The following is a 15,725-nucleotide window of genomic DNA, read 5'->3' as shown; positions in this document are numbered from 1 at the left end:
AGGAGGGAGAAGCCGGGCTGGTAGGATGTCCCAGGGGTCCCCAGCCCCCCATGTCTGGTGCCTCACTTACCTTCAGCTGATAGAAGTCATCCGTGCCATCTTTCCTCGCCAAACACTGCACGATGCTTGGCACTGGTGAGTTGCCCAGACGGGGACCTATGGCGCAGACAGCCACTGGCTTACTTCTCAGGAGCCTTGTGTACCATGGCATCGTGGGGCACTGTGCCACCACGTGGGCTTTTGGCTGGATCTTCTCTCCTGGAGGGCACCACGTTCACATCCACTGAACCCAGGGTCTCCCCTCCAGAACTGGAGCAGTATGTGTGCATCTGCCTGCGTACACCTGGCTTTTACAGGCACATTTCTCAAGAGGGGCTCTCAACACGGGGTGCGTGCTGGAATCTCTGAGGAGTATGCGTTAAAGCAGAGATCCCAGCTGCAACCTGGGCCCTCTGAATCAGCGACTCCAGGGTGAGGACCCAGGAAACTGTCCCTTTAACAGGTGTTCCCCTGGCGGTCTGATACAGCCACGTATCAGCTTTGGGGAACTTCTGTACTTTTAGAGATGGACACGGCTGGATGTCCTGTGGCAGCACCCTGAGCTTTCAGAGCATAAATCAGGTAACGTCACAGTGTCAGTGCACTGCTGAAAAACCTTAACAGCACTCCACTGCTTTTAATATGCAATCAAAATTCCTTTTTTTGGCCTCCAAGGTCTTGCATGATTTGGTTCCTGTCCAGCTTTCAACTGATCACGTTTCCCCACCCCTCCTCACCATACTCCAGCTATGCTGGACTCTTCATTCCTGAGATGTTAAGCCCTTCCCTGCTTCTGGGCCTTTGCACTTGCTGTTCCTTCTGTCTGGAATGCTTTTCCCCTGCTTTTCACATGGCTGCTCCTTCTTACCCTTGGCTGTCACTTCCTCATACAGAACCTTCCTTGTCTACACTCTCTCTAGACCCTTCTTACTCTCACACCATCTTCTTTACTTCCTTCAAGGCCCTTACCCCTCCTCCCCACCCCCATGATGACCTCGTGTGTTGTTTACTCTCGGTTTCTTTTTCTAACTAGAATGTTAAGTTCCGTGAGGGCAGGAACTTGTCTTTTTTTTTTTTTTTTTTTTTAACTTAATGGTCTTTATTTTTAGCTTTAGAGTGTGTCTCTCTGTGTCTCCAACCAACTGTCCTGCCCAATGCCCAATTCTTTTTTTTGGCCGCACCCCTCAGCATGCAGGATTTTATTAGTTCCCCGACCAGGGATCAAACCCGCGCCCCCTGAAGTGGAAGCGTGGAGTCCCAACCACTGGACTGCCAGGAAACTCCCCAGGAACTTGTCTGTCTTAATCACTGCTGCATCCCTGACAAATAGCACAGGCCCAGCAGGTAGCAGGCTCCATGAACTGTTTGCCGAGTGACTGGAACTGGAACTATCTTGTACTCATAAGTCCAAGATGCTGTCCCAAAGCAAAAGTCACACCCAGTCTCTGGCTGCTAGGAGAGTTGGGGTCCTCAGAGCCCAAATCACCTGCAACCCTACACATGCAGTCTAGACTTGCTGGGCTTCGAACATCATGCAGAAAGGTCCCGCTGCTCCTCCAGACCACCAGTTCTACAGGGTTTTGGGGCCAAATTTGTAAGAAGTTTGCAGCTGTACCAAACACTTTGTGAACTTAGTTGTGCCCTCCAAAAATGGTCAAAGAAGTGCCTTGGATGATGTACCTTGGGTTCTAAGGCAGCTTGTCTGCTTCCTGTGGGTGATGTCCTGGGGGCACACATAGGATTCTCTGGGGGAAGAGGCAGTCTATCTCTCAGCTGACACTAATCTAAGGCTGGTGCGGCTACAACAGAAACAACAACTCTTGGTGCAGAGCGACCTTCCCCTCTCATCAACAGACTCCATTTAAAGTGGCCGAGGGTTGGTCAGGCTCCCACGCTGGGGTGGGCGAGGCGCTGCACCCTGCGTGTCTGCGGGTCGAACTGTGCTGCCCCGGCACCCCACTCACCCGGCCGTCAGAGGCTTACCCAGGATGAACGGTCCAGCTCTCTTTGCATTATTTCCAGAAATCCCACTTCCTAGAGCCTTCGCCCTGGCCGACGTTTCCCCAGCTCCTCTGTCTGATGCTCTCCGCTTCATTCTCGGCTCTAGACGAGACAGAAAAGAGCCTTCTCACTGAGCAAGTCAGCGAGTTTCCTTACGCTAACCCAGCCTGCGAGTCTGACTTGAGGACGCATCCCACAGCTGCCGCTGCCACCTCCTCCCCCTCCCAGAGGAGCGTGGAAGGTTCTCGATAACAAAGGACCACGGCTCCTTTACTGGGGATTAATTAGGGGCTCAAGCTGGATGCACTGGCTACAGAGGTGGGCAGCTGGCCCACCTCAAAGGGACCAGTCAAATGCAGAGAGAAGGACACAGAGTTTTGTGCAGAGGCCAACTGGGGTCCCCTGAGATAGACAGCTGGCCCTGGAGCGACTGTTCCCAAAGTGAGGCCTTCTCCCCAAATACCCCTTTCCCCTAAAAGGAAAGGGGACACAGGAGCCAGATTCTAGAAGACGTTAACCTCTAGACCTGGATTTAAACAAAACAAAAAGCGGTTGCTCGTTTCAGTTCTCTACAGTTCATGCCTCGGGAAGGCAGTGTGCTGGAGGGGGGGCGAGGAAAGTCACGTACACGGAGGAGCTCCACATACGGAGGGCAGAGGGTCATAGGGATGCCCGGGGAAGGCCAGCCGCCCAATCCCGCGGCCTCTGGCCCAGAGTGGGTGCAGGGGCTCAGGGAAAACTTCCCTGAGGAGGTGATACTGGAGTGGGCCAGGCAACAGGCAAGGTCATTCCAGGCAGAGGGGCCTGGGTAAGCAAACGTACATAGTAAGAAACGGCACGTAAGCAACAAACTCCAAGTAGTCTGTGTCGCTGGAGTGTACAGGGAGTGGTGATAGGTGACCCACAGAGGGGAGCAAAGGCCAGATCTAGGGGACCTGATGGCCACGTTAGGAGTGTAGACTTTACCCTCGCACAGGGGGCTTGGGAACACTGAACCCTAAGCTTCTATAATTTTTTCTTTTTATAAAAGTAACTGGCATTTCCTGCAGAAACATTAGAAAATACAGACATGCAAAAATAAGCAAATAAGGTACCCATAATCTTAATATTCAAGCAGACTTTCCTGTGTGTCTGTTTGTGTGTATGTGTGTGTGTATGCTTACAGTTCTCGTTATTACAAAAATTCAGACCACGCTATGATACCATTTCTAAGCCTCCTTTTCTCCCACCTAAAATATATTATGAGGGTGAATTTTATGGTATGTGAAACATATCTCAATAAAGCCGTAAAAGAGCAAAACAAGAAAAACATTATTAACGTCCTTGCATGACCATATTCTTTTGTAGCGTCACTTGAAATAGCTAGTCTCCCTGGTAAGAATATATAGCATGATTTATCAGACCACACCCCTATTCATGGACATCGAGATTCTTCCCACTTTTTATATTTTTTATTAGCAGCTATGCACACACATCTTGGCATATTTGCCTCTCTCCCTCAGGATAAACTGCAAGAAATGGAACTACAGGGTCAGATGGGGCACACATTTTTAAAGGTGTGTGACATACACTGCCAGGTTGCTCTCAGGAAGGCTGTGCCAATTTATATATTGATACCATCAGCAGTGTGGTAGAGTAAGTCCCAGAACCTGCACCAGGAATGAGTATTTTAAAAAGCTGCCAATTTGATGAGTAATAAAAAGTATATCATTGTTTAATTTCACAATTCCTTAATTATTCATGAAGTTGGACTTGTTTTACATGCTTACTAGCTATATGTATTATTTCTTTTATGAATTTCCAGTTCACATTCTTTTTCTATTTTTTTACTGCTTTGTGTGTATTAGTCTTAGTGAGTTTTTAGGAGCTCTTTATATATTAAGGCTATAACTGACATAGGATGTAGTTTTTCTTAATCTTTTAACTTTTTTTAATTAAAAAAAAAGACTAAATGTCTATGTAGTCAAATAGTCTTCTTTTCCTTTAGTTTGTTTTTGCTCTTATGCCTAGAAGGTACCCTTACTCTGATAACAGGTGCATATTCACTAGTTAGCTTATAACTTCATATGCTGCCATTCTGGCCCTTATTCTAAACCCCAGGAGACTGACTCCATGCAGTGAACTGGAAAGTAGGAGAGATGGCCTGATGCCCTTCTAGTCCAATCTACCAGGTCTGACTCCCATCAAGCCCTAATTTGTCTTCAGAGCTGTGCCGAGGAGCAGACCCATGATTTCATCCTGAGAGTAACTAGGATCCGGTAACTCAGTAGGCCCTGACAGTCCCCAGACAGAGCAGAAGCCATCGTTAGGCTCAGCTGTGACTTCTGCCAAAGAGGCTCATGCTGGAAGTAGATTCAGTCATTCACACAAAAGCAGGGAAGAACACAACTGTTTCTAGAAAAATCCTAAAAAGCTCAGCAGTAATGTGTCTAGAACAGTGTTCCCACTCTGTGCCTAACGTCTATGCATCCTTCTCAATGTGAATGTCACTTCCTCAGGGAAGCCTTCTTGATGTCCCCAACACCAACGGTCATAGTCTCACTCGGTATCCTGTAATTTTCATTCATAGCACTTTCCATATTTTGTGATTATGCATTTATTTGTGTGCTTATATGCTTAATGTCTTTTCCCCACTACTAGACTAAAAATCCCTCAGAACTAGAAAAAAAGAAAAAAAAATTACATAAAACAATTACCCCCAGTGCCTGGCCCAGCAGATACTCTATGAATGGCTGGACGCCTTCCCTCCAGTTGCTGATGGTTCCTACTGGGTCAGCAGCCCTGTGCTGCAGCCGCCCTGCCCTGGTAGATGAGTTGATTTCATTACCATTCTGGCGCTGTTCTCTGCCTTCCCTGGAGCGCTAAGACTCCTCTCTCTTACCGGTTCCTAGGAGAGCACCACGTGGTGTCACTGTACCTGTGTAGACACTGCCTAGGTGCCCACACACAGGCATAGTCTAGACAGCAGTTTGCCGGGAGCAGCTGCAGCACAGACAGTGAGTGGGCTCAGCCTGACCCCACCCACCCCACTAAGGATTCAACTCAAGCAAATGGCATGGGAGTTGCTCCAAAATGTAGGCAGACAGAAGGATGAGAGCAGATGGGCAGGGAGAGGGAAAAGATGCTGGCAGGCGAAGTGGCAGCAAGGCTGTCTCCCTTCCCGAACATCCCTTCACGCCACCAGAGCTGGTGAAGGCGATGCAAGCAGTGTGAGGAGGCAGGTCTGGGCAACTGGAAGCTGCTGCGGGCTCGCGGGTGGGATGAGCAAAAACAAGCCCCTCCTGTCCCCCCAAATCATCCTGATGTGTCCCCCTCCAGAGACACACCTTTAAATGGCCCACAGATGCTCCCACGGGGAGGCCGCTCTGAGGGATCCTGGCTTCCCAGTGAGATCTGTGATATGGAAGCTCTGGCTACCCTGGTTTCAGAAGGGCTTGGGGCCAGGCCCCTCCAGAGATGCTGGTCCTCAGGCTGGGGTGAAGGGCCCTGGCCCAGCCTGGCTAAGGGGGAGCCATCTGCCTGGTGTCTCCTGGGCCCACAGCTCAGCTTGCCAGGAACTCAGCAGGCCTGGTTTAGAAGTCTCTGGAACTTTAAATCTGTCTACTATTCCACGTGCTGTCCTCCCAAGTCAACGCCAGTTTCTTTTTTTTTTTTTTTTTTTTTTTCTTTTTGCGGTATGCGGGCCTCTCACTGCTGTGGCCTCTCCCGCTGCGGAGCACAGGCTCCGGACGCGCAGGCCCAGCGGCCATGGCTCACGGGCCCAGCCGCTCCGCGGCATATGGGATCCTCCCAGACCGGGGCACGAACCCGTATCCCCTGCATCGGCAGGCGGACTCTCAACCACTGCGCCACCAGGGAGGCCCCGCCAGTTTCTTTAGAACCTGGATTCAACGGGAAGCTCAGGGAGGCAACAATCGTGTGAGGGGTGAGGCCAGGAGGGAGGCATCCCCGCCTGCAGGCTGCGCTCCTCCACCCTGAAAGCAGCAGATTCCCTTTGCTTGGCCCAACCTGGGGTGCAAGTTGTGGGCCTCAGCTCTGTGTCCACCATCACAGCATGCCCAGAGGAGGGGATGCCGGCCCTACCCTGTCAGTTTGCTGTTAAGGTCATCCTGCACCAAAGCGGCTGGGTGATGTGAGCCCAGCTCTCCCAGAAGGAAACGAAGGCTGGGCCATCAGCACCACGTAAGGTTCTAAGGCCCATCGTGCCCAGTCCAGGGCTGTAGTGTGACAGGGTACAGGACAGTTGGGCAGGGCAGAGCCAGGCAGGGCACCCTACAGCAGGGCATGGTTCAATATGGTAGACATACCACCAACCCCCAAAGGAGGTAGGCTCCAGAGAGAGGGTACTGAGGCATTCCCGGCTCAGTCTGAAAGCCTGGCTGTAGCCTGACTGAAGGCTCAGTCTGAAGCCTGGTCAAGGCAAGAAGGGGCCCACTACTCGCACCCAGAAGCATGCCCACAGGCCTCCACACAGGAGGAGATGCGTGGGCCCAGGCGGCGGACACTCACAAGCGCAGAGCCATCGTGAGCCCCCAGCCCCCAAACACGAGGGGCAGCATGGGGCCTGCACACGCGCGCAGAGTTCTGCACTCATTCTCGCTGTAGGCTTCTTGCTGCAACGTCGGAGTTCCTGGAGAGATGGGTGGCCTTGCAAACCGAACAAGTGCAGGCAGAGTGCAAGGGCGGTCCCCGCAAGGAGCAAGCAGCAGACCCTGGCCCGGTGCGCTACTTCTGTGTATGTGTGTGATGACACCACAGCTGGTAGCCACGATTTGTCAGCAGCTTCTAATGCCTGCTAGGAGCCTAAGGACTTGTCTACCCTGCAGGGTCAGGCTGAGCCGATGGTGTCAGGATTCAAGCTGTCCCTGTCAGCAGTCCCTATCCCCACTCCCATGTTTCCTGGCTCTGTGAAAACAAAACAAGTAAAAAGGTCCTGAGCTGTGTAGGCCTCTGTCTTCTGGACTTTATCTCTGGTAGTGTCTACCGAAGGCAGGGACCTTGCCCCTCTGTCCAGCCCACCCAGCATGTGGAAATGAACACAGATGCTCCCACCCATCCCTGGCCTCAGTCCTATTTGCCACGCATGAGTTAAGGGTCTGTGTGGCCAGACCCAGGCTCCAGGAGGGAGGTAGAAAGGGGTCTCTGTCCACAGGACAATGTGGTCAGAGCAATGCATCTCGGTCTTTCCCATGCCACAGTACAGACAGAAACATCTGTACAGCACTTGGGGGTGAAAGGCCTGGGGACACCAGCTGTCCTCTGCTTAGCCCAGTCATTCTTGGACTAAAGGGATCACCATCTTGACCTACATAACCCATACTGGCTGGGAAGCTCTGAGTCAGAGCAAGGGCTCTGGAGTAAGCCAAACCTGGTTGCAAGCCCAGCACCATACCATCACTTAACAATGATGAGATCTCAGATGAGATACTTATTCTGTACCTACACAGCCCAGAGTACAGCATCTACCTTACAAGGTTGGTCTAAGGATTAAGTGAGATAACCCATGCAAAAGGGTTAGCAAGACTACCTACTGGCATATCATAAGCATTTGATAAACTGTGCTTCTATTAGCCTAAACACAGTAGCTTTGAATTTTTCTTCCTGCCCAAGGAGAAAGGGATAGTTAGGCACTGACTTGGGGTGGGGGGCAGAAGAAGGACGGTAACCAGACTAAAGGCTTAAGAGACCTTGAACCTGCCATCTGTCTGCTGGCCTGAGACTACAGGCGGGGTGGGGGTGGGTGGCCTGATGGCCAGCCTGAGTGACATGTTCAACTGGGTGTGGGGAGGACAGGAGGCCTGGGGGTTGGCTGAGCTGCTGAGGAGGAAGAGGGGTGCTGGGCAGTACCAGGTACAATTCTGTAGTAGAGGGCAGAGTACAGTTGTTTTGCGGGTCAAGGGGAGGGCCTATTCTTTCAGGCAGAGGCACACAGCATCACATCCTCTTGTTCTGTTCACTGGTTTATGGGGGAGCAGAGGCTGGAGCACCAGCTGGCAATTATCAACTCAAGGCGCAGTAAGGGATGGTCCAGGATGATGGGGCCATACCAAATGGGTCCTTCATCATGATCAAGTTGGGGGGCAGCAAGGGGTCTGCAACTAAGACCTAGTGCCTCTAGTCCGGGATCCCTTGCAGAGGATTGTGGGAGGGGGACAGAGCACACACACTGGGCTGTAAAGCTTCTACGATCAAAGGCTGTAACTCTGGGTATGTGCATTTGTCAAAATGACTGAACTGTTAAAGGACCTGTGAAATTCACCATGTGTAAATATACCTCAATTAAAAAAAAGCAAAGCTGCAACCTTAACCAAATAATCAGTTATATCACTAATAACAGAACAAACTGACATCATGTTACTCCCGATATGATGCAACCTCATTTAAGTTATTTATTTTTTGCCAAAAATGCATAACCTCAATCTGATCATGAGGCAAACTAAAATTGAGGGACATTCAACAGAACAGGCCTGGATGCTTCAAAAACATCAATGTCAGATAGTTAAAGAAAGGCTGAAGAACGAGTCTCACTTAAAGGAGATTGAAGACGGGACGAGTAAATGAAATGGGTGATCCTGGGAGGAAGATGTTATACAGAACATGACTGGACAATTGGCAGAATCTGAATATGGACTGTATATTAGATAATACGATGTTAAATTTCCTGAATTTGAAAACTGCATTGTGGTTATATAGGAGAATGTCCTTGTTCTTAGGTGACAGATGCTAAAGTGCTTAGAGGTGAAGGGTCATGATGTTTGCAATTTACTCTCAGGTGCCCGGAGACAGAAGAGAAAGTGCAACCTGCTGGAACAGCTCCCAAGACCCTGGAGGAATCTGTTGTCCAGATTTACAGGTTCAAAGGGATTTCTTGTGGGTACACAGCTCACAGTGGCAAAATTTGGAATCTCACACTTGTTGGGCCGAGCCAGCCTGGTGCGAACAGGAGTTCTGTTTTGAATGCCCCCCTTTCTCCAGGCCAAACACTGTGCAAAAGGAATGGGGGGGGAAAGAAATGAGGTCTCTGCGCAATCTCCAGGTCTGCCACCTGGTGGCGTCTTTCTATAGCGCATCTTCTTCACAGGGTTTCTCTCTGCACGCGCTGCAAGATGGCGGGGCACTGCTCTTCACCAGGCTGGTCAGGAAGGATGCAGGAGCAACTCCATCAGAAGACCCCCACCTCAGCTGCTGCCTGTGGAACTGGGGCTGGACAAACAGATGCCAGCAGGCTACTCTTTCTCCTCTGCTCGGGGACCTGGGCCTGCAGTATCTCCATCCTCCATTGCTTCCTGTGGTCTTTAAGAAGAAACCTAAACTCCTCAGTGAGCCTGGCCAGACCCAGGCTACCTATCCAGCTTCACTGCCCTTATATGCCCCATAAATCCAGCCACACCAAATGACTCACAGTTCCCTGAGTGTGCCATAAACACGCTTGCCCTGACCTCCTCTCCCTGGTTGGCTGGTCCTTCTCCCTCAGTCCTCACTGGGGTCACCTTCTGCAGCAGGTCCTTTTCTCCTCCGGCTCCCAGAGCACATTCTGTCCACTCCTACCGTGCTGTATCCATTGTCTGACTCCCCTGTCCCCACCACTCTCCAGGCTGAGCAACCCCAGTTCATCTCTGCTTCCCTGAACCCACCCAGTGCCTGGCAAACTGCTGAATGAGAAAACAGAGAGTGTAGAACTGTCTGTTATGCACCCAGAAGGCACTGAAGCCCACATTGGGGCAGGGGACAGAGAGGACCCAACGAGAAGCCAGGCGCTGGATTGGGACCCAGAAGAAAGTACGGATAGTCCACCAGCTTGTGACAGGAGCCAGACTCCAAAACCAGAGAGACAGGGGGTCACAGCTGTAGGTAACTGGGCTGCAGTGGTGCTGGGAATAGTCTGTCCAGGAAAAGTCCCAGGTCAGAAATGCCTGGATGCCCGGGGCGGGGCGGTTCTGGGCTGATAGCCAGGGGTTGTGCTTAGACAGTATTGGCTGCTGGAGGGCAACCTCCCCGAGGAATGAAACCCATCCGCAGCATGCCTGCAGCCTCGGACCAACCCCTCACTGGCGAAGAGACAGACCAGACCCCTTTCTGCTGAGTCCAGCAAAAAAATCTGCTTTCCTGCAGCAAAGTGTGGGAGTGTGTGAGTGACAGCCTGGCCTGCCCCTCACACCAGGGACAGGTCCTCTGGGCCACTCTAGGTTTGTAGTGTGAAGGTCCTTCTGCTGGTCAGAAAAATTCCTACCACTCGTTTCCCTCAGACCTTTTGGCCCAGCTATGCATTTAGCTGACTACACCTGGAAAGAAACAATGGGACTGGAGGTGTGAAATCTCAACACATGATGCAGCCAAGACAACTGTGGTGCCGCAGAGGCTGGGTTACTGAGACCCCCTCCCACCAGACCACAAGGCAGTGTCCCCCACCCCTCCCTGACCCAAGCACTCGGGGAGCCACCCTCACTGCACCTCAATACTCACAGGTATATGCTGCTACTAGTGGCCCAGCTTCCCTACAGGCTTGCTCTTCATCCACAAAGTCAACCCAGGGAACCAAGAGAAATTCGCAGCCCATGGAACCAGGTGTTTCGAACCATGGACCAGTTACCCAAATGCCAGTTGGGAGCGCAGGATGGATTCTGGGGTCAGGTCGGCCTGGGTTCAAACTTCAGCTTCCGTCACTCACCAGCTTTATGACCCTGAACTAGTCACCTACCCTCTGTGAGAGTCATTTACTCTCCGTGGGCCTCAGTTTCATCATCTGTAAAAGAGGGGTGTCTCGAGGTCTCTGCTGGATGAAAGGTGAGCGTTCCCCACCCCTTGCTGAGGTAACCTCCCTGGTGACAAGTCTCTCCAGGTGCCTACCTTTTAGACTAGCATTTGAGGGACACCTACTGCTTGCCAGGAACCGTTCATTCTTAGTGTTTCCTAGATTTTCTTTAATTCTCACAACTTTATAAAGTAAAGATTTCCCCCCTTTTTCGGTTTGCTGACAAAACCAAAGCCTAGAGGCCCTATAGCCCAGCTGACCGGGCCAGAGGAGGCTGCCTGTGGCCTGTTCCCTTCTACTCCTGCTGGCTAGAAGGCGGCTCTGTTTACGGGCTTTTCCTTTGAGTTCGAATGACAGCCATCCGTGAAGCAGGCGTGGACCCTCTCCCTGGGAGCCTGAAGGCCACAAGCAATCTCCCTAGGAACCCACTGGAAGCCATCTGCTTCCGTGCTCAGGAGGGGTGCTGGGGGGATGGGGAGGTGGATCAGTAAACCCTCAGCTTTCGCCAGGACTCCCTGATGACAACGATTCATGCACGTGCCGTCATCTCCACGGTTCCGTGACGATTTTGTCCATTTTAAACTGCAGGATACGCACAGCTCCGGTTTGTCAGGAATACATTCACATCCTCCTCTAAACGCTTGCCTTGGGGGTGACAGGTGAACTGGCTGCTACTAACCGGAGCTCCTCTCCTGCCCGGGATGAACCTCACCCCCGGAAGGCTGCTGTGCTGGGTGTGTGGGAGAGTACCTGCAGCGCCAGAGAGGAAGTGACTCAGCCCAGTGGGAAGTGGGAGGGGCGGCCAGACTGAGGGCCCAGTGGCCAGCCTGCTCCCCCTCAGCACATCCGCACCAGACCCATCTGGAGCTCGGAGGTCCAACTCTAGTCTCCTCCAGAAGGCACGATTCACACACAAGGAGGTTACATAATCAGTGACGTCCCTCTTCACCCCCTGCCCTGAGCAAAAGCCCCACTGGGCTCCTCCGTGGCCTCCAGGAAGGCTGAGGGGAGAGACGGGGAGGGGAGTGGGCCTGAAGGCCCCGGGCTGGGAGGATGTATCCTGGAGTGAGCCTGGGAGAAGAGGCTCAGGTGGACCTGGAGGCCCCTCTGGGGAAAAGATAAACAGAGTAAGAAAGCAGTCCCTGGGGCGGGGTAAAGGGCTTCAGCAGCAGCTTTTCTGAGAGCCAGTAGAGAGGATCCAGGGCAGCATCACCAGCCTTGCCACTAGCTCACCCCTCCCAGGGGCCTCCGGAAGCAGCTGATATGACAACAAGTAAGCCGTCACTGTGTGTGGGTGTTGGGAGAGGAGGGGACAGACGTAATAGCTCCGTCTCAGGCTGTGCTGCCCTGGTATCTCCTATTTAGAGAAGTAGCCAGGGGAAGCGGCCAATACCCTGGCTGGGAGACCTTCCCGGTGGTCCCTCAGCTCTGTGGGGCGGGCCTTCTGCCATGTGCAGTGACGGGAGACCGAGTCACTGACAGCCCTCCCCTGTCATGCCAGCCTGCCCTGCAACAAAGGGGACCCCTCCTCAGCTCAAACCATCAGTTATTCCTCTGTTATTGGTTCGCTCGGTGGGAACAAGGCCCGCCACAGGTCCCTCGTGGAATTCAGGTTCTTTTTGTTTTTAATATTTACTTATTTATTTGGCTGCACCGGGTCTTAGTTGCGGCACTCGGGATCTTTTTTTTTTTTTTAAGTTGTGGTATGCGGGAACTTTAGTTGCGGCTTGTGGGATCTAGTTCCCTGACCAGGGATCGAAGCTGGGCCCCCTGCATTGGGAGCATGGAGCGTTAGCCACTGGACCACCAGGGAAGTCCCGAATTCAGGTTCTTGACACCCAAGATGGCCCAAGTCAGGCAAGGAGAAAGCAGCAAGTGACTAAAGAAGGGCTGGCTGAGTCTGAGAGCACCTTTGTGTCCTAGACGTGTGTCTCTCTGCTCCACGGGGTCCTCACCCAGAGGACAGGGACAGTGTTGTACCTGCCCAGGGTTCCCTGAGGACTGCGGGGAGCCAGCGTGTGGGAGGCACTAGGTAAATGTTACGTTTCCTTCCTTCCACCTCAGATTTCCAGAGCGACAGAGGGGAAAGCCTGGGCCAGGGCCAGGTTCATATGATTCTCCTTCTTTAAACGGTTTTTAACAGCAAAAGTCACTACAATCATCCCGTGAGAAAGGTAATTAGGATTGGGGCCAGCAAACTGCCTTTCTCTAACTGCCTCTATCAAAAATGAAATTCAATTAAATTTCACAGCCTTGCGAATGAACAATACAGTTCACTTTCTGCAGTTTTACTGAATGCTGCTGGCTGTGGCCGCTTGGTGGGCAAGATTACAGAGGCAGACAGCAGGCTTTGCCATCAGAGTGGCCCTCAGTGGGCCGTTCAGACAAGTGGACCCACACGAGGGCCTCACATGCTCCGAGTTGCTGAGGCCAGCCACGAGCCACCCCTGACACATACTCTGCTCAGGAGTGGGTGAGAGCATGCTTGCCTGTGTCTCTCCAGAGGGTGAGCTCCTGGGGGCAGGGCCTGAGGCCTTGACCGCTTCAGAATCCCCTGCACAGGCCCCACAGGTGTGCAGAAGACAAGGTGAAACCACAGCCAGCAAAGCAGAAGAAAATGCATTTGCCCCAGTCCCAGCACACCCAGTTCTAGGGATTCATCCTCCAGGTTCACTCACACAAGTTCACCAAGATGAATGTGCTCAATAAGGGTCCCTGGAGAGCCCTGGGTAGCAGGAAAAAACACAAAGACAAAGCCACAAATATCAAAACGCACACACAGGGCTTCCCTGGTGGCGCAGTGGTTGAGAGTCCGCCTGCCGATGCAGGGGACACGGGTTCGTGCCCCGGTCCGGGAGGATCCCATATGCCGCGGAGCAGCTGGGCCCATGAGCCATGGTCGCTGAGCCTGCGCGTCCGGAGCCTGTGCTCCGCAACGGGAGAGGCCACAACAGTGAGAGGCCCGCGTACAGCAAAAAAAAAAACCAAAACAAACAAACAAAAAAAAACGCACACACATCTCTCCCCGACAGGAAACAATCTAAATGTCCGCCAAGAGAGGACTGGTTCACTCCATCATGGTACGTCCAGACAGGGGAATACTACGCAGCCTTTAAGACTACGCCCACACCTGCTGGTAGATGAAGATGTCTAGGATACGTTACACTAAAAAAAGCAAACTGCAGGAGACTTCCCTGGTGGCACAGTGGTTAAGAAACCAGTTGCCAATGCAGGGGACACGGGTTCGAGCCCTGGTCCGGGAAGACCCCACAAGCTGCAGAGCAACTGAGCCCATGCACCACAACTACTGACCCTGTGCTCTAGAGCCCGCAAGCCAAAACCACCACTGAGCCCACATGCTACAACTACTGAAGCCCGCGCTCCACAAGAGAAGCCACCACAATGAGAAGCCTGCACACTGCAATGAAGAGTAGCCCCCGCTCACTGCAACTAGAGAAAGCCTGCGCGCAGCAATGAAGACCCAACGCAGCCATAAATGAATGAATGAATGAATGAATGAATGAATGAAAAAGAAAAAGCAAACTGCAGTACTATAAGATGATCTCATTTGGGTAAAAAAAAAAAAGATGATTATACACACCCTTGAATATGCATAGGAAATTTCTAGAAGAAACTTAACAGCAGATACCTCCAGGTAATAGAACTAGGGGCCCGAAGGAGATGGAGAGTTTTATTTTATATTCTTCTATATCGTTTACCTGCTTCATTGTAGGCTACTATAATAATTTTGAAAAATCTAAAAAAATTCCTGAGCCCATTAGAATTATTAAGAGTGGTAATGGAATCAGGGGAGGCTGGGTCTTAGGGAAGGCACACTTGAGGGAGTATGGCACGCGAATGCCCCGAACGTGTGGGCCTGCATGTTGATGCAAGGCTGCATCAGGAGAGTGGGGGACAGAAGGGACAAACCACCACTCGGGTGCACTGGAACTCTCTCAGGTGACTTGTAAACTTGCCTGTAAGGAACTGCCTGTTCACCACCCGGTTTCTATAAAGGCTGCGAAGACCACCAAACCGTTCAAACTGGAGACCTGGAAGCTGGTTCATAACACCTCTTTCGGGACACTCAGGCCCACCAGCAAAGAGCTCACCTAGGCCTCACCGGAGCCAGCCCCTGGGTCCTGACTGCGGGCCAGGCACCAGGCCGAACCTGCCACAGACAATAACACCTTGTGTTTAATCCTCATTACTACTTTGCAGGAAACTGGGTTTGGAGATAGGAAGTGATTTCTTCAAGGTCACGCAGCTAGCAAGTGGCAGAACTGGCTTCTGAAGCCAGGTCTGATCTGAGCCTTAAATGCTGGGGGACATGGTTGAAGGTCTCCTTACCCACTACTCCCAGGGCAGGAAGGAGGGGAAGGACTTGTCTCCAGGCAGTGGCAGTTTCCATTCTTCTAGGAAAAAAGAAGGGACTGCTTCAGCTTTGTCAAGGTCCCTTCCAGCTCTACGGCTTTATTCCATGTGGCCTGGGCTCCCTGGGGCCAGAGCCTGGCCAGGATGGGGGAAAGGGATGGCAGGGGCTCTAGGGTCACACGAGTGTGGGCTGGAAATCCGGCTCTGCCCTTGCTGGCTGAGGGTTCCTTAACCCCTCAGTGTCTGACGGTTCTCTGTAAAACAGAGTCAAGCCCTCCTTCCTTAGATTGTGAGAAGGCCTCAACACATATTGCAGAGTACTTAGCAAAGGACCTGGAAGGTGGTGGGGATCCTTCTTTTGTGGCTGGTTTCCTTCCTGTTCCTTCAGGAGGGACCACCTTGGGAGCGGAGTTGGAGGAGAACACAGCCATGGAAGTCACACAAACATGGTAATGCCAGGGGCTCCACGTCTGCTACAAAAAGGGGCAGGATTCCTGCTCTCCAAAGGTGGCAATGCCAGCAGTGGGGCTCCAAAAGCCCCACAGGATTTTGGGCTATG

General features: G+C 52.2%; 1 protein-coding gene across 7 annotated transcripts in view; it reads right to left on the bottom strand.

Moving 5' to 3' along the window:
- Nucleotides 1-15,725, bottom strand: part of STK40 (serine/threonine kinase 40) — a 39,502-nt gene that overhangs the window by 16,953 nt on the left and 6,824 nt on the right. For 3 of the 7 annotated variants that reach the window (XM_081255649.1, XM_081255647.1, XM_081255650.1), the window contains exons 2-4: nt 11,412-11,542; nt 2,023-2,142; nt 71-156 (exon numbers count right to left, since the gene is read on the bottom strand). In XM_081255649.1, the coding sequence (XP_081111775.1) occupies nt 71-156; nt 2,023-2,134 (198 nt within the window). In that variant the 5' untranslated portion in view covers nt 2,135-2,142; nt 11,412-11,542. Of the gene's footprint in view, nt 1-70; nt 157-2,022; nt 2,143-11,411; nt 11,543-15,142; nt 15,460-15,725 lie in introns of those variants that run through there. The other 4 variants (XR_014017550.1, XM_081255651.1, XM_081255646.1 and 1 more) reach the window with 2 other exon arrangements.

This window comes from Mesoplodon bidens, assembly GCF_964165515.1.
Source record: "Mesoplodon bidens genome assembly, chromosome: 2".
Taxonomy (NCBI): Eukaryota; Metazoa; Chordata; class Mammalia; order Artiodactyla; family Ziphiidae; genus Mesoplodon; species Mesoplodon bidens.
The sequence above is the reverse complement of the archived record's forward strand: the minus strand, read 5'-3'. Positions and strand labels throughout refer to the sequence as shown.